The sequence below is a fragment of the Aspergillus nidulans genome, chromosome I (assembly GCF_000011425.1).
Source record: "Aspergillus nidulans FGSC A4 chromosome I".
Taxonomy (NCBI): Eukaryota; Fungi; Ascomycota; class Eurotiomycetes; order Eurotiales; family Aspergillaceae; genus Aspergillus; species Aspergillus nidulans.
The window spans coordinates 925,911-943,533 of NC_066257.1; the positions used below are offsets into that span (position 1 = coordinate 925,911).

Here is a 17,623-nt window from a genome sequence, read left to right on the forward strand (position 1 = left end):
AACTAGAACGAACTCGGAATCTCGTTGCTATAACAAACTCTTGAAGAATGTCAGTAATGTCCATCATATCCGTCTGGTATTCGAGAACAACGTCAAACCGTCAGCCCGTCTACAAGACCACAACTAAACAAGAATATGATGTCGTATAACATAAGAGAATGAAACCACCTACATCTCAAATCTAGCTCTCAATCGCCTTCGCCCTCAACCCCACAAGCAAGCCCCCCTCCCCATCTAAGGCCGTAATATAATACTCAACACGTGACGTTCCAACCTCAACCCGATAAACCTTCACCTCGACCGCAGACTCGTCCCCTTTCGAATTCTCGACAGCAGCAGCACGCACTGCCCTAAGCGCGGAAGCATATTGATTTCTTGGATCAAATGAAGAAGGCGATAATGTCTCAATGGTGTCCGACAGGTCTGTGTTGACTGAGATGAGTTTCGAAAAGGATGCTAGATAGTGTAAAACAGACAGGGTTAGCATCGACATCGCCAATAGTAGCAACACATTCATGATATCTGAAGGTATAGTGTCTGCGAAACGTACAGGCATCAGGCCAAACTCCCCTCTGCGCTCCCTCCCACTTCAGTGCAACAGGCTCAAACGGCTCGTCCGTGTCGGAGATGTAGTATGCGTCGACGGATGTAAGCGGGGCCGGAACTTTGACGTTGACGTCTACGGTTTCTGTACGGGCCTGCTGAGTTGTGTTTGCTTGTTGTGCGCGGCCACTATCGAGGTCTGCGTTTGCCTTGTCTAGAAAGGACATATAGGCGTCGTCTGAGGACATGGTGCGGGCGGTTGATAACAGTGATGTGGGTTGATGGACGTATGTAGAGGCGTAGATGAGTTTGTCTCGGGGCAGTGCTCGTATTTTGGTTGCAGCAAAAATTTGCTGACGGTTTAAAGATGTAGACGAAAACTGGCGAAGGGTTGTGGTTGGCTGAAAATGTGACGGTGCAAGTGGTGAAGCGAAAGAGGGACGGAGGTGATCAATGACGCAATGGGCGTTGCGGGTGTCCTGCCACTTGCGCATATCGCCGAACAATGGAGAACTCTGTGTCTGGGTGACCCGATGTACAACAGTTTACAGCTAGCAAACAGAGTAAAATGGGCCGCCTTGTGGATTGTCAAAAGTGCGTGAAGTTGCGAGGAGGAAATGCAGGATTTTCCACCGACTCCGCCCTAACTGTGCTGAAAGCCGGCCTAGTCTACATCAATATCTACAAAGTCTACAACTGCAGTCTAAACGCTTGCCGCTTCAACAAGTCCCAATGGACCAAGAAAAGCAACACTACAGGCAGAGTGGTTGAAGTATTCGCTTTTTTATTGAACCGCATAATAATTTGTACTACACCAAGCCATAATCTCCGTAAACACCTTAAGCAGAAGTAACGAGGTCCTTCTTGAGGGTACCCATGAAAGCGCGCTTCTCCTCGGGCGTCTGGAAAGCACCGTGACCGAACTTGGAGGAGGTGTCGATCCACTTGAGGTCGACCTTCTCGGTAGCCCTTCGGCTGGTCTGGGGGTACAGGGTCTTGCGCAGGGTCATGACACGCTTCTTAACACCAGGGACGGAACCCTTGAGCAGGATGAAGTCGTTCTTGACCTCACCGTAGCGGACGAAGCCACCAAGACTGCAACTGTTAGTGGTTTTGAGGAGGTTAAAAGGGGTAGAGGGACATACGGAGTGATCTGCTTCTTGGAGACATCGAAGTCGGTGGAGGCGTTGGCCTCGTCGGAGCCCTTGCCAATGCGGAAGACCTTGTGGTTGCAAGAGGTACGGTGGTGGTAACCCATCTGACCGGCACGGGCAACGGTCCACTGGACGTGGCTAGGGTGCCAGGCACCGATACAAGCAACCTTGCGGAGACCCTTGTGAGTCTTGCGAGGAAGCTTCTTGGTACCCCAACGGCTGGTAACACCCTGGAAACCGTGACCCTTGGTGACGGCAATGACATCGATCATCTCGTCCTTCTCGAAGATGGTGTCGATCTCGATGGGCTTCTCGAAGAGGTTGCGGGCGAAGTCAACCTTCTCGGCAACGGAGCCACCGTTGACCTGGATCTCCATAAGGTGGGCCTTCTTCTGCTTGAGAGGAGTCTTGCGGATCTGGGTGTGAGCGAGCACACGGACGACAGTGCAGTACTTCTTAATGCGCTCAAGGTCGCGGGTGATGGAGGCGCCGTTCTCCTCAGAGTGCTTCTTGGCGTACTTGGTGAAAGCCTTCTTCTTGCTCTTGTACCAGTTCTTGTAGAAGCGACGCTTGACCTCGTCGCTCAGGTGCTCAGCCCAAACGGTCGCGAGAGAGCGAAGACCACGGGGAGTCTCGATGTAACCGACAACACCGACAGCAATGAGCTAGTAATTGTCAGCATATACCAAGTTACTACATAGAAAATTCTTCGGCACGTACAGGAGGAGTCTCAATGACGGTGGCAGCCTCAACAATCTCCTTCTTGTGCATTTTGGCACCAGGACGGTCAAGGTCACGGACAACAGTGGTCATACCGGCCTTGTAACCCATGGAGGCCGTCAGGTGAACGGGCTTCTTGGGGTCATCCTTGGGGAAGCTGTCGCAAAAAGTTTCAGTATTCGTCGCTCCTACTGCCAGTAACATATTTTTTATTCCAAACTAACCTCTTGACCCTTCCACGGTGTCTGGCAGCGCGCTTGCGGGGCAGGTAGGCAAGGGAGCCTGAACAACTCTCAGTCAGTACAAATCCCACACACACACGAAGCTCGTATCTTCAAAATCGAGGCGAAAAGGTTGACGAACCGTGCCGAGGCGCTTCGTACTTCCGGTGACTCCTATTCAGACAAAATGTAATTAGCAATTGTCCATTGGAGCAATTTTCGTTTACTTCGACATCAAAATACTCACATCTTGACCCTGTTGTCGTTAGTTGTCGAGGTGGTGAGTGAGAGTGTCTATCTCCAGGTTTGGCCGCAAGTCCGATTTTGCAACGCTTAACGAGTGTGGGCGCCGTCTAAGCGAGGAGTCTTGGCACTTAGCCCTGTTTAGGCTAGCGCACACCTATTGTAGCCTTAGGCATCAAGTACGTGCCCACCTTTGTTAACGTTCAAATTTCCCGCCCTCCATTTATGACTGCAGTTCTTCGTCCATATCTCGTGTTCGTCTTTTCTTTCCTAAGACTTACTCTCCAGCTGCGGTTGTCTGTGCAATTTTTACTGACCTATGGTGGAAACACTCAATAGCTGAAAATGATGATTTTGCTTGTATTGGGCGCTTAAACACAATCATAGTCCCAATCGTACAATACAACTTTGGGCTGACCTAAGCTAAACTACCTTAAGGGCTAAAAAACAGCAAGTGTAGATGCCACCGGAGACAGAAAGCTAAAACATAAGGGGGATCAAACACAGTTAGAGAAAGAAATGGTGGAGGTGTAAGCGAAGGTAGATTGTTTTCTCGTAACAAGGGCATCATTCAGATCTTCAATTGTGACTTTGGGTGTGATGTTGCAACGTCCTCCGACATGATGTGCGTGAGTGTGAAGTTTTACGCAGCTGTTTCCGACTTGCCAACGCCATTGCTGTTTCCATTGGCGCTGCCTGCTGCGCTGCCATGGGGACTACCCTTCGCAGCAGCCTTCTTATCATCTTCGCCATCGTCATCGTAATCCTCGTCTACATCCATTTTACGTGCAGCAGGCTCGTGAGCTGGAGCTTGTTCAGCCCGGGCATGTTCCTCCTTGACAGATACTTGAACCTGAACTTGAGTAGTAGGAGGAATAGTGGCAGGCCCGTTAGATGGTGTGGGAGCGCTCTCAGCCATCGGTGGAAGGGTGCCACCGGAAGCATGTTGCGGCATGTGCTGAATTGAGGGGAGAGTTGGAGGGTGGTGAGCGGCTTCGGAAGGATGGTAGCCTTCATTGGCCCGGCGTTGATCCTCACGGCGAACGTCGGACCGTTGCATCTCGCCTGGAGAAGGCAAGCGGCTAGGAGATGGAACGCGACGGCCGATCTGCTCATCCAGCCTGGAGCGGTTTTCTTCACTTGCAAGCTTCTTGACTGGACCGTCAGCCTCCCATTCCCGCCCACGCTTCATGGCCGAACCAGGGCGGTCTTCACGGTCACGCGCAGCAGCCTCAGCAGCAGAGACAGCAGATGCTGGTGGAGGCGCCCCACCCGCAATACCTGAGCTGTTAGAGCCTTGAACCGCCACGCTGGGACCGTGATGGTAGTTCTGATGAGGGTATGTAGATCCAGGGGAAGAGGGGCGTTCATCTCGAATTGGTCTGATTTCAGTGGGTGGTGTGAACGGACGGTGGTAAGGTGGCATGGGGCCAGCAGAGCCAGGCGCTCCATTAGGAGCCGGGCCCGCGGGGGCAGCACCAGGAGGCAAGGCACCACGGGTAGCAGAAGCAAAGCCAGCACCGCTAGGGGCACGATCATTAGTCGGTGGAGGAGCATTAGTGAGCTGTGGCAGAGCATGACCAGGAGGATAAACGCCAGGGCCGGCAAGACCAGGCTTCGGCGACCGCACACCGAGCGGACGGGCGCCATCAGGCAATCCTCGTCCTGGTTCTTGACGAGGGCTGGGTTGCTGGATTGCACCAGGGCGAGGTCCCTCGCGGGGATCATAGCCGTTTGCGCCCGGCGCCTGAGCCTGAGTCCGAAGGTCGTTGATGTTACGGTTCCAGGCGTCAATCTGCTGGGGAGGAGCAGGAGCCTGGGCAGGTGGTCCTCCTGTGGGAGCAGGAGCTCCCCACTGAGGTGCAGGGGGGGCACCAACGCCAGGAGCCTGGTAAGCCTGGGGATGGACGTCCTGAGGCTGCGGGGCGGGACCATTGCTCTGGCCGGAACCTGACAGCTGGCTCTGGAGAAGCTGCAGGCGGGCCTTGATATGAACATTGGTAGGATCCAGGTCAGCCGCACGACCGTACGCATCGAGCGCATCAGCGATCTGGTTGTTGCAAGACTCATAAAGAGTTCCCAGATCGTACCACACCTCCGAGATGTACGGATTCAGGCGAATAGCACGCGAGTACGCATCCAACGCATCACGGTATTGATTGATCTGGTAGTACAGCACACCAATCGAGCACCAGAAAGTTGGGTTGCGGCCGTCGCGATAGACCGCCTGCTGATACGCTTCGTACGCCTTGGGGTATTTGGCTTGCGACATGTAACAGCGGCCCAGAAGGTACCAACTCTGGGCATCGGAGTTATCTGCGCTGACTGACTTCTCAAGGTATTCGATAGCTTTTTGTTGGCTCTCGAAGCTACCGCTTTGCTGGTGATACAACCATCCAAGCTGCTGCAACACTTTTGCGTGGTTGGGATCACGGTCGAGTACGCGCCTATACGCTTGTTGCGCAGCTTCGAACTATAATGCTGTCAGCAGATAGAACAACCTTATTTGAAATATTGCACCTACATCTTTCTGCTGCTCATGCACGTGACCAATCTGGAACCAAATGTCTTCCTCAGTTAAGGGGCGCGGAGGATCATTGACGATGTATTTAAAGCACTAGACTCGTCAGTAATAGCTCGAACGCAGCAGTAGTCGTGCACTTACGTCCAGACTCTGGTTAAATTTCTGCTGCTGCTTGTAGATTATACCCAACCGGAAGTAGATCTCGTTAGCCTTTTCGAAGTCGGGGGCCATCCGCATGACTTGAGAGAAAGCTTCTTCGGCGTGGTCGAGAGAGCCATATCGGTCATAAAGGATACCGATTCCATACCACAGCTTAGGTTCCTATACGTCTGTTAGGCTTGATCGACAGTCAAAACATTGACGAAACTTAATCCCGCAAGTGGTAAAGCGCTTGTTGGTAAGATGTGTATGCTTCTTGCAAATTGTCCATCATAAGGTAGCAGTGACCTAGAAGGGCAGGTTAGCCGTTTCCCGCGGACATCGCTGCTTCTCCAAACATACCTAGACTTCCCCATGTTTCTCCGCTACCGGGATCCAGCTTAAGAATATTCTGAAGGTATTCGATAGCCTTGGGAAACTGCTCTCTTGTTCGAAGGATGCAGGAGATCGCATTCATAGCAGGAACAGACCATTGATTATGCCGTAAAGCTTGTTCATACGCGTTCATAGCGCCATCCAGATCGCCCATCAGCTCAGTCAAGTTGCCTATAAAACCTAGTCAGTATGCGAAAGTTTGCGCTGGGCGCGTTATAACATAGCATCACGTACCTATTTGCAGCCAGACCTGCTCATTCAATGCCGCGATTTTCTGGGCAGTACTGAGCGGAGGCTTCTGCGCCGGCGACTGCATAGGCAGATGGCCGTTCACTGGGTGGGCGGCCAGGTGGCCATGGTGGGGAGTGACGCCGCCAGTAGGCGACGGTTGGGTGTGAGCCATAGCGCAAATGCTGGATTGAAATGAAATCGCAAAACAGCCGGTCTCGGATGATAGCGATTAACTTTGCGACACAATGATGCAACCAATCCCCGTGTCACCTCTATGTGTCGCACAGCCCCGGTATAGATGGTCGCGCAAGCTGGTGACCCAATGACCTTGTGGTTAAGTCGCAACGTTCGTTCCGGAACAAATATTCCCCCAACGTCGGCCTGGCAGCACGTAAGGAGGCAGGCCGGTTGAAGTGGTAGATGGCGTGTCCGATCACCTAGTTCTTGGCAAACAGGTGGGTAAGAGTAAGAAGGATATATAGACACAAGACAATAATAAAGAAGAGAATGAAGAAGAACGAAGCCTAAAGATGATGGGCCAAAGGATGAATGCGGAAAGGGCAGAATACAGAGGTTGGGAGAGCGGGCGAATAGAGGCCAAATGGCAATGAAGGGGGTGCTGGAGAAGGGTAGGAAGACAAAAGAATTGAAGTAGGAAGGCAATGTGAGCGAAGAGGGGATATCTGAGAATACTGGCAAGGCACAAGGCAAGGGTGTCCAAAAGGAACAGAGAGTAGCGCCAAAAGGAGGAGAGAGAAGAAGAAGAAGAAGAGAAGAAGAGCGGGAGAGGATGGGAGGAAAGGTCGAGGGGCTGGCGACGACGTCCAAACTCCAAAAGCACACCAAAGACACAAGACCCCAACCACTACGGTCGATGTCTGATCTCTCAGGCACCAAATCGAGAACAGAAAAAGCAGCTTAATGTGGACAATAGTGGACACTGGTCGGCAATCCAGGAACAGTCTAGCTGGTGGGGCCGTCATATCCGCGGTTAGTGAAGCCTGACTGGCGCAATTCTCCGGTGCGGCGGTCTGAGCAGTTGTCTTCAGATATACGAAGCGTCTTACGGGGACATGCCACCATACTACTATCCAGGCAATTATGGTCAAAGTTCAATAATGTACGGGGCGCTCAGTAAGATTCTCGATAAGCGAGTATGGAGATATGCATCCAGCTGGATCCTCAGATTTGTACGGCGTACGCCGCCTCGCGTGGACACCCCATTCCTCTCCATTCCTTTTCTGGAAGGACAACTTTTCAGTCTGGAGATGGTGCTAGCCTGAACTGCGGTTTGTTGGCATCAGCCTTGCTAAATACATGAATGCATAGATCCGTCTATAAGGATGGAGTATGCGGCCGAATATACGAGGCTTCAAAATTAGGGGCCGAAAATTACCAGAAAGAGGTCGAAATAAAAAAGCATTCCGGGGTCGTTGTTCAGATCAGTAGTGCAGGCGCTAGTACGCCAAAGATAGCAGAGTGCTAGCAAGTGATTCGTGATACTTTGAGCACAGTTGCAATGCCAGCCGCCCAGGAATCGGATCCTTCGGGACATATGACTAATAAGGGCAAGATAAAAAGGACAGAAGGGCCCTGTTGAGTTAGAAAGAAGAAGGTCGATCGCATGGAGTCAAAACAGGGCAAAAAAGGCTGACGACTCGAAGCGCCAACGACGGCCACCACCCAGGGATGCCCAGCACGAACCCCCAGTTGCGGGCTGTGACTCGCCGACAGCTGCTGCATGTGGATAAGACCCGCCCGGCCCACCTTTCCCCGTGCCATTTTATTTAGGCAATTTATTAAAATTAAATTAAATGGTTCTAGCGCAAATAATAATAATCCCAAGTGGGCATGTGGGCCCTTGGGCTGCGCACATCCCTGACTGGTGTAACTCCGGAGCATGCCCAGAGCCCGGGGCCATAAGCTCAGCCTGCTAAGGTCGGTAAGCTCCCGGCAACCTCCTACATAAGTGGCCTGCTTAAGGACAGGGAAACCGGCATGAGGCGTTTCTCACGGTCTCACCTCTTATCCGCTCATACATACATGCCGTAACGCAGCCCCGCCTGAAAAAGCTAGTCGCTGCAGGTGGCATCAAGGTTCCCACACGACCTTGCAAACCGAGGAATCGAAAGTTGAGCCCGGCATATTCAACGCACTTGCTGAGTCGTGACTCCACCACTCCAGTCTCCAGTCCCCACGCCTGGATGGGGCCGGCCCTTCTGCAGTCACACTCACACCTGGCCGACCTGGCCGACTCACAGGCGCTGTTGACGGAATGAGCTAAAGGGCCCACAAAAAGCAATTTGTCGGATTGATCACCCTGCCCCTAATAATAATCATCATCATCATCCTCCCAACCAGTCTTAGCAGTATAAGCAGTAAGCATTGACAGACGGGATCATCAGACTGATTCCCCCCTTCAGCAGATGCTGCAGGGAAGCGCCGAGCAGGTTCAACGATGTCAATCCGACGTCCGTCAAACAATAATGCTGCATATTTCCGGCCATGTTCAGCCGACAATCTTATGCGTTGTCTCGCAGATGCACTATCACCATGATAATGTTATCATTTTTTGTTTTTTCTGTCGTCGCTGTAGATCGGGACCAAGTGGATAATTATGTGGGTAGTCTTTAGATCAGGAGAAACGGCTGAGAGTGGCATGCAACGTTCAATTTCTGGATCTGGGAGATCTGTTCCGTCATGGCGGCATCATGAATTAGAGTCATTATTACTCTCGTCTCTGGGTATCCAGGCCGATGGTCGGTGCGCCAGTGGCTTAGATAACCCTACGCTAGGCTCGATGCAGCGCCCCCTGGCCTGCGCGGACCTAGCTTAGGATCTTGGCTGCCTCAGGCTTGCAGCCCGTCCGCCACAGCTTTAAGGCGACGGACTTTTTGACCGGTGGGCCCGTTCCGAATGCTGTGCTCCAGGCTGATCTTGATACATCGCCTCAAGTGGAGTCGTGCGATCGCTCAGTTGGTTTCTGTCCAGCACCCTTGCTGCTGACTGCACCACCCTTTGGTGGGCATTGAAGGGATACAGCACGTAGAGTTAATGGTAGACAATCGACAATCCATAGTCAGGTGTATAATAATAATGAAGGGTAATTTTATTTTATTTTTCTTTTTCTTTTTCTTTTTCTTTTTCTTGAAATAATATACGCCAAAAACCCCATAGTGCAGGGCTGATGTGGATGTGGCGCCCTATTATGGGAGCAAACTCGTCCACCCCATCCCGCCCTTATCCTCGGGCCCGAGGAACGGCCGTTGGTTTGATTTGAGAGTTGAGACTCAAGTTGGCGTTTGCCGCATCACTTTAAGAGAGACCTTGAATGCGCCAGTGCTAATATAATATTTGTGACGGCTGTCGCTAGGTTTTATCTATTCTAGGTGACGGGCGCAATAAGATGGACACTCGTTCATCGTTCACAGATTAGTCATCGTACACTACTCAACTTATCAACTTCAATTCACATATATATCCTATCCAGGTAAATTCAATGTGAATAAGCCGTCTCCCTAAATCTCAGCCTTCCTTCTAACACGTCGTTACGCAGGTATCCAGTGTGAGATCCAGTTCAAGATCAGAGATCTGGGCCACAAAACTCCGCCACTCTTTTTGAGAGGCGCACGAAAAGTGAAGCCAGTTAGCCACATCATACGCTATTGCTCCAATTCAGATACCTAGAGTAGATACTCCGTATATTTACCGGCACTCCGTATGCACCATTCCCTAGGTATGGCTGGCACTAAAATTAATAGCCGACCCCGCATTGTCGTATCTGAGCCCCGGGTCAACGAATTGCAACCGGCCAGGAAGCAGCGCTTGTCCTTAGCCATAAACTTGGCCTAAACTGTCCATAAAAAATACTCATACCAATAATTAAAAGCGAAAAATCAGCCCTTGTGGTGTTATTACTAAAATTTAGGGACTCCGCTACGAAGTCTTCCAAAAAGAAAAGGCCGCTTTATTATGCCATGCCGTCTTCACGCCCCACAGAACTCTTGGTGCCGTAGTCAGGTGAATTCAGATACGAAGTATAGGCCAAAGTCTAAATACAATGGCAATGGCAATGACATATTCATCCACGTTTCAAAGCTAAAAACTGCTTACTCAACGGGTACCGGAACTTTCCTAACTTTCGCAACCTTGCTCCAGCCTCCCGAGCCGTATCCAGGGTCCAGCACGGGCTGTAATTCTACCTCTGGAGCCCGGTCCGTAGGAGTACGTACGTACGTATGTCGGTCATGATGATGAGATCATTCGAACGGTAGCGGAGCCATGGATGAACGCGACATGCGATGGACGTCAGTTCCATAGCCGAAGAATGCGTTCAGTCGACATTGACCTCGGCCAATGTTTCCGGCATTTTCCATCTGCACTGCGATCCGATCCGAGAACGGCCGCCATGGGCATGAACCTCACCCCTCCATTTCTTGCATCATGTGACCCACTCCTTACATAACTCATCGCTATTCCGGCTCACAACAACAACAATAACAATAACAATAACAATACTAACAGCGTAGTTTACCGTTATGATGCCTGGCGGACTACGCGTAGCAGCACAGAAGCAGAACCCTGAGGGTCGAGGGTCGAAGGTCGAATGATGCAGGTTAAACGCAGTCTGAATCACAACTCTTAGGATGCCATACAAGGGCTAGATTTATACGGCAGTCAAAATTAGAATCGAATCTGCCTGCCTCCCTACCTGGTCCTAAATGCCTAGCAGATGCAGTACTCGGGGTTCTGCTGCTGCCAGAACCCGTATGCAGAAATTGGAGGCCGTCCTTATGGGAATTTCCCTGGACAATTCAAGGGATCGATAGATCTGAGGCCAGCTGCAGGCGCATCATGTACGTCGAACCTTCTACTTTTCTATGCGGACTTCTACCATCTTATCCCCCGGCATCTCACTCGTTGCCGGTATTTGAAACAGGGCTTGCGGTGATGATCTTCTGCTGGGATTATCTTAGAGGTTATATACAGCCAAGAATCCAGCATGGTTCTTAGCCCGTGATTGTAACCGAGGACGTCCAAGACGGATGTAAACGTACAAAAGCAAAAAAAAAAAAAAAAAGGACGTGAAATATTGGAACAGGACATCAGAATGCGAATTTCATTATAGTAAGCTTGATACACCAATCTACCTTCCCTGGCAAGCACAACACCGTAACAACATTCTCAGGTCATACAGCATTATGCAGGATGGTCGAGTCTTCATCCCCGGCGGACTAAAGGTAAGCACCCAAGGCTCAAGTCTACTCCAGCTTCCCTCCCAGCTGCTGCAGGACTAATATTTGCGGCGGCCTAAGTACGTGCTGTATACTTCATGTCCTGCGCCGCACTGTGTCTACTCAAGGTTCAACCTGGCGTCTTTTGTACCCCGCCGGTGGTTGTTGGTGTGTTGCACTGCATACGGTGGATGCGTTGTGTTGTGTGATGAGTGTCGTGTCATTGAAGTTCTGCCTTGCTTACGTAGACCACTAGTATCATATTTCACTGCTGCTTCTCCTTCACCGGCCGTCTTGTGGCTGGATTCTGGACGATTGGAGCCGCAATCTAAGTTGGGTGTTACGTTAGTTCGTCGTAGTTTTGTCCACTAGAGCCCGGTCATTTGAAGATATTTGGCAGACATGTGGATGAGGGGGGATGGAGTGAAGATTAACTGCGCAGATAGGTGTATGCTCCTAGAACCGTGGTAGATTGTACATATATCTGCGGACGCTAAATATCAACGAAGATAGCGAAGCAACGAGACAGACATTTCGCGAATCAGATTGTTGTCTCATCCTCAGGAATATCGTCCGCGACCTATTACTCGTATTTTAGATCCAGGCCAGTCCAGACTCGATCCCGCAGAATGCACGCTTTTCAAGTAAATTGAGATACCTACCTTTCAGCTAGTGAATCCATTTATATCCACCACCACGCTAACCTACCGCCATAGCATGATGGCTATGCTTATTTATTATGTTCATGCTGTATAATCCCAACGGCATTGGTCAAACACAATGTCTTCCCAGAAGAGTTGACGTAGTAGGCTACGTTGCCTATACTAGGCAACTTCACTAGTCTCCTGCCAGAGATTCGGTCTTCATACCATGTCTCTGCCTGCTAGGCTCAATCACGAAGCGGAAGTCTGGCGAAAAGTATTTCCCCTGATGAAACCGAGGAAGGTGTAGGCATGACCAGCAGGGTCTAACTCAGCTGAAGCCCGACCTGAAAAGGCTTCCAGATGAGAGGATAAAGAACTTTGATATATATGAACAGCGTCGCCGCCCTGATGCAAGCAGATGCTTGTGATAATGCGACTTTGGCGCATTGTTTAACCTCGATATAAGAAGTATGATTGGTAGACATATGCCGATTAATCAAGTACATCGTGCATCAGAACATCGATAGAAGTCTCAGGACTTCTGGCTCAGCTACAGCCAACTAGCCTCAGAGTTTGTAGAACGGAGTCTAGGCAGCACAAGACCGCGCTGAGAGCATATTCGGTCCCTTATTTGTTTTGAACACTAGCCGGAGCCTGGCATGTTCGAGTCTTCTCGCCTGAGTCTAAAGCTCGTGATTTTGTATTACCATTGCCTTAAGGAGATAGAGAGGCGTCGTTGAGTCTAGACTGGTGAATTACTAGCTCGGAGACTTTTTCGGTGAATTATACAGTAACGTGGCGTTGGGTCTCTTGATGGCATATCATACCTGCCTAGAGTATACTCAGAGTAGTCAAATATGATGGCTGATATATTGCCAAATGTTTCCGGGCCAGCGGAATATAGGCTGACATAACGATACGGGAGTGCTAGGACTAAATATCTGCGGAGTAGCAGGGTCATGTATGCAGTTCCTGCCGCGCAACTTCAGGTGTCACGGGTACTTCAACGAACGGTAGGCTTTCATTTCATGACGAGGATTCAGAAGAGGTCAGGAAAGGTTCTCCGTGATCATCGGGATCATCATCAAGCCAAGATAAGCCACCCGGATGACCGGCATATCACAAGGGCTGTCTGCTTTTCTATCCTTACAGAGATTGTTTTTATCCACGACGCACCGATGACTATCCCATATACTAAAGGAATAAAATGTGGCACAATATGGCCATTGGCCATGCCACGCACTTCAAGAAAAATCATGGTCATATTCGCGGCAGGGGCCTGGTCACACTGCACAGACCAGGCACCCTGGAATGCCATCCATATTCCCGAGTACTCATCGCGAATCTTCTCGGAATGAATGCCGTGGTTCGATGGTGTACAGGGCCTAGCTATGTGATGAAGTGTTTGTGAAATCCTGAGGGTCGCATGCATGATCTGGTTTATGAGCTGTCTCGGAGGATTTGAAGTCAGCCCTAGGAGTTTCTGTTATCTCGAACGGCAGATCGTTATTGGCTGAGCTGGCTTGTCATATCGAGGTCCTCCCAGGCTCAAGCCCGTCGACCCATCAGGCGCTGATCCAGGGCCACCCAGTGCTGGACCGTTTACACCCCGAAATGAGAATCATGCGCTCACAGCGGCACAGCCAAAACACAGTACCAGCAACAAGGGATACGACCAGGCCAAGGTAATAGGATTCTGACCTCACGTCTAGGCACCTGCCAAGCGCCGAGGGCCAAGATAGACGGACAAGAGCAGGAGTCCGATCAACGGCCTCTGTGTGGACGGGTAGATTGGGTAAAATGGGGTAAATCGCGCTACGCAAGAGTACAGCCGGGAGGCAGCCGAAACATGGGATCCCACTCTGTAGACCCCACGGATCTGGGACAGCTAAGGGCTTGGGTGTGTCAGTGTCTCGGAACCGCAACAACGCTCACTTCGCCCCGTGAATAATTGGCGACATTCTCACGACGTTCTCACGCATAGAGATCGTGATCTCGCAACCCAACTACATCCAGAGCCAGAATCCATCTTGTTCTTATCCTATTGTATCCTTTACATCCGATGTCCCGGGCAGAGCGGGCAGAACACAAAGATGGCCAATATGTGATTTCGTAAGATGGTGATGCCAACAACTTCTCGGCACTGGGCAAGGCTGGGCGCTGGATCGCCTGTTTCCGCGGACCGACCTGCGGATCGTTTCGTGAATCGATTTCGCGAGACTATGGAGGAAGAGTTCAAATTGACGTTTGCGATTTTATCCAACAGGTTCGAGTAATGCAGACCGTTGACACGGCCTGAGAAGTAAGCGTCTAGCGGGTTGAGAAAGGGTGCAGAAAAGAGATTCGAGATGAAGTGTGTACGAAGTACAACTCACGAAAACCAAGGTGGAGACTGTCCCGTGGGATTTGCAAGCGCGCGACCAATCACGGGCTGTGGGTTTAGGGAGGTTGAGATCTACGGCGTACGATGTAGCAAAGGTCAGCCTAAACGGTTTCCCCCTACAGAACAAGGATGAAATATGGACGCCAGTCTTCTGGATCTAGGTCAGCTAAAAAGTTCGTCGGCCACTGAGCTATAATAATATCCAGACGGAAAACAGTGCGATCTGATCGGGATCCTCAACTGCCGGGGTCACGCGGATGCCAAGAGCCCAGCCTAGAAAGCGGCCAATCTGTATGGAGGGCGATGTCCACAGAGACTTGGCACGGGAGCGACTCGCACTGCCGCAACAAGACTCTGGCAGCGATTTTCTTCTAGCAAAATGCCTGCAGGCCAGCACAGCATGCTCCGATCTATACGGAGCACCATCCATGCAAGCACTCGCCAGCTCCGCTTTGGTCTTCAATCTTCCCTTGTCTCGCCGTTGCTGCTGGCGGCCTCCGACCGAGAAAGGGTCGATTCCCAGCCAAGGCTCGGCGCATCTTGGCAGAGTCCCATATTGCTCTCGACAAACGACGCTCTTGTCTGGGTCTTCTCTTGGTTTTCTCGTCCTTCTCTTGGGTTTTCTGTAACCTCCCTGGCTGACTCTCATGGCCTTATAAATCTGCTCTTTCTCTTCGCGTCTCCTCTCTGTCCTCCGCTCCCTTCTCCATCCCTCCCGGTTCCTCCACCTCACCAGCTCCCTTGCCGACGCCTTCGCTCTCCACCTCGTCGTCTCCAGACTCACGCCCGCCAGCAGTCAGGTTTATCGATTATCAGGCGAAGGAAAATTATTCTCCCTTGCGCCTAGAACCATGCAGTGAACTTCTTCAGGGTGCTCTCGCTGTGCACTGCTTGTACCACCTGGCGTGCCGTCGCATTTTTTAAAGGGCAGATCTCCGTTGCGCCCTTGTTTGCTCCACCGACTCTCGACTGTCCCTACATCTCCTTCATCGACCTTGACTGCCCGCTATGAGACAACCGGACATGTCCCAGTCGCACGTCTACTCTCAGAACGAGCCCCAGATTGTGACCGCGTACCTTTCCGGTGCTGAAGGTCACCCGGCCGCTCCTCCCACAGCTTATCTCCCGGCGGAGACGCAGTCCTCGTCACAGCGACACAGCGGCGCCGACCACAACGGGATTGCTGAGTTCCCCTCGTCGGAACGAGCCTCCGTTCACACTGCCACCTCGAGACCGTATCCCTCCGATTCGTGGGACTCCTCTTACCCGCAATCTAATCGCCATTCCATCCAGCCGTCTGTGAAACCTGTATCCCGTCCCGATCTCGAACCCACTGCGGCTCCAGTGGCTTCCGTATCCTCGGCATATCTCGAGGGAAATCCCATTTTATCCTCCTACGGTAACGGAGCCGCGCGCAAAGAGGACCGTATCCGAGGGAGCTGGACCGATCATTCATCATACATGTCGGGAGACGAGCGTAATCCCAATGTTGCTCGTGCTCAGAAACGAGAAACCCATGGTGGTGATTTTTTGTCAGATGACGGCGAGGATGCCGTGCTGATGCTGGTGAGTTGCATCAATCCTGTTCTTTGTCATTGGCGTCTTAGCGTGCGGGACTAATCGCCGGGGCCGCAGTTCCGGATGTCTCTTCCTATTCCCGTTTTCTCATCTCTCGCCTCTATCTATACTGTCTTCGGACTACTATTTACTCTTTTCACCTTGCCTCTTCGGCTCTGTTCCTGCGTGCCGTATTTGCGGAAGACTTCGTTACGTACACAATTGTGCGACCTCTTGGTCCCGCAATTACACATCCATGAGCGGTTGATCGGCCTCAGGCCGCCATCAGTCTATAATGACGGCGAACAATCATCTGTCGGTGAAATCGGCGAAGGCTACTCAGTCGGTGGTCTAATAATGGTGCTTTTGCTATCGTCGTTCATGTCGTTTGGCCTGCTCCTTCTCGCATGGATCGCAGCATTCTTCTGGGTTTTCGCCATGATGCTTGGTAACCCTGACGGGACGGAACGAAAGGACGACGGCCGAGCAGCTGTATTGGGCGTTTCCAGATGGTGGCAAATCTGGCTTAGCAAAGCCCGTTCGCCCTCTGGGTGACTCTGATTAACTGCTCATTTCATGTCATTCACACCTTCTTGTCCAGCGTGCACGAGCCTTGATTTCCGATTAAACCGTTTAATGCAGCATGATACCAATGTTGGGATATGTGGAACGATAACTGGGCGCTTATTTTTCTCCTTCGGTACATTTCTTTATACTACCTCGACAGCGGCACATTTGATTTGGAGTCGGAGTTCTGGTTGCAACGGCGCGTGGGCTTTCATTTCCTTTTCGAATTGGAATACGAAAGTACGCCATTTATCTTTTCATTATTATAGTTGTCCCTGGGAACGGGCATTACGGGCACTACGGGCATTGGGGCCCGTAGTTAGAAGGCCTTGCATTTCAGTTCAGTTTAGTTCATTCAGTCCATGCTTGTACTCTATCAGCCTACACCTCTCAAGAATTGATACCCGGGCCGGTCTTGCTTCTTCAACTTTTTTAGTCTGTCATAACTAGCTTTGTTGTTTCTTGTAGCCGTATCCTACTATCTTCCAAGCCGATGATCAGAACCCGCCCTAACCATAGCAACCTGATAAGTCCAAGGACCCTTACCCTCTTCGGGTCAGTACTGCCAGTGTCGCCAACGCAATAACGCCAAGAAACAAACCATACTGCAGATCGTCCTTGAACAGCCCTGTACAGTCGCCCAGTTACTATCTACGTAGGTATTACCGCCCACAGATGCCCCGTAAACCTCCTCACTTTGGATTCCAATTTCAGAATCTCATTATGTAAGAGCGATCTGCAAGGTTGGCTGCATGCATACCTAGCTGTCGATCCTCCAGCTGCGTGATGACTTCTGATAGTTGTGCTCTCAACTGAATGGTGCTTTTTTCGCAAATGGCCTTGGCATGGGGTTGGCATTAGGTCAGATAATTGAAGACAGGGGTCAGGCTGCCTAGAGTTCTATACTGTTGTAGCCTAGATACCAAGGACGAATATGAGAACGCGGGAGTCGCTCCAGAGCCCAGTTATCAGCAGGTTAATCAAGGCACCTGCGCTACGTGCGTATGTAATTGTACGACAATGATCTGGAGGAGAACAGAAGTCATCGATGCATATTTGTGGGATACT

At 51.1% G+C, this 17,623-nt stretch overlaps 4 protein-coding genes across 4 annotated transcripts, besides 1 other annotated feature; 1 reads left to right on the top strand and 3 right to left on the bottom strand.

Moving 5' to 3' along the window:
- Positions 1-17,623: part of a sequence feature (contig 1.105 755..277183(-1)) that runs on past both edges of the window.
- Positions 182-895, bottom strand: ANIA_06203 (uncharacterized protein; the record flags this gene model as incomplete). Its single annotated transcript, XM_658715.2, has 2 exons — positions 551-895; positions 182-456 (listed from the first exon to the last, which is right to left on the bottom strand). Exons 1-2 carry the CDS (start codon positions 789-791, stop codon positions 182-184), a joined length of 516 nt encoding a protein of 171 aa, XP_663807.1. The 5' UTR covers positions 792-895.
- Positions 1,302-2,942, bottom strand: rpL3 (ribosomal 60S subunit protein L3). Its single transcript, XM_050611690.1, has 6 exons — positions 2,886-2,942; positions 2,781-2,812; positions 2,642-2,699; positions 2,418-2,574; positions 1,689-2,362; positions 1,302-1,638 (listed from the first exon to the last, which is right to left on the bottom strand). Coding segments are annotated over exons 1-6 (1,179 nt in total). The 5' UTR covers positions 2,888-2,942; the 3' UTR covers positions 1,302-1,382.
- On the bottom strand, positions 10,197-10,419 carry ANIA_11502 (uncharacterized protein; the record flags this gene model as incomplete). The annotated part of the gene is made up of 3 exons (XM_050611694.1): positions 10,197-10,221; positions 10,284-10,374; positions 10,407-10,419. The coding sequence occupies 3 exons, from the start codon at positions 10,417-10,419 to the stop codon at positions 10,197-10,199; spliced, it is 129 nt and encodes a 42-aa protein (XP_050466978.1).
- ANIA_06201 (uncharacterized protein) lies at positions 15,455-16,543 on the top strand (the record flags this gene model as incomplete). Its single annotated transcript, XM_658713.1, has 2 exons — positions 15,455-15,997; positions 16,067-16,543. 2 exons carry the CDS (start codon positions 15,455-15,457, stop codon positions 16,541-16,543), a joined length of 1,020 nt encoding a protein of 339 aa, XP_663805.1.

Excerpts from the sequence above, each read along its gene's own strand:
- rpL3 (XM_050611690.1), bottom strand. Across the intron at positions 2,700-2,780 it reads GTACGAAGCGCCTCGGCACG|GCTCCCTTGCCTACCTGCCC; the intron begins GTTCGTCAACCT and ends AGAGTTGTTCAG. Across the intron at positions 2,575-2,641 it reads CACCGTGGAAGGGTCAAGAG|CTTCCCCAAGGATGACCCCA; the intron begins GTTAGTTTGGAA and ends TTTTTGCGACAG.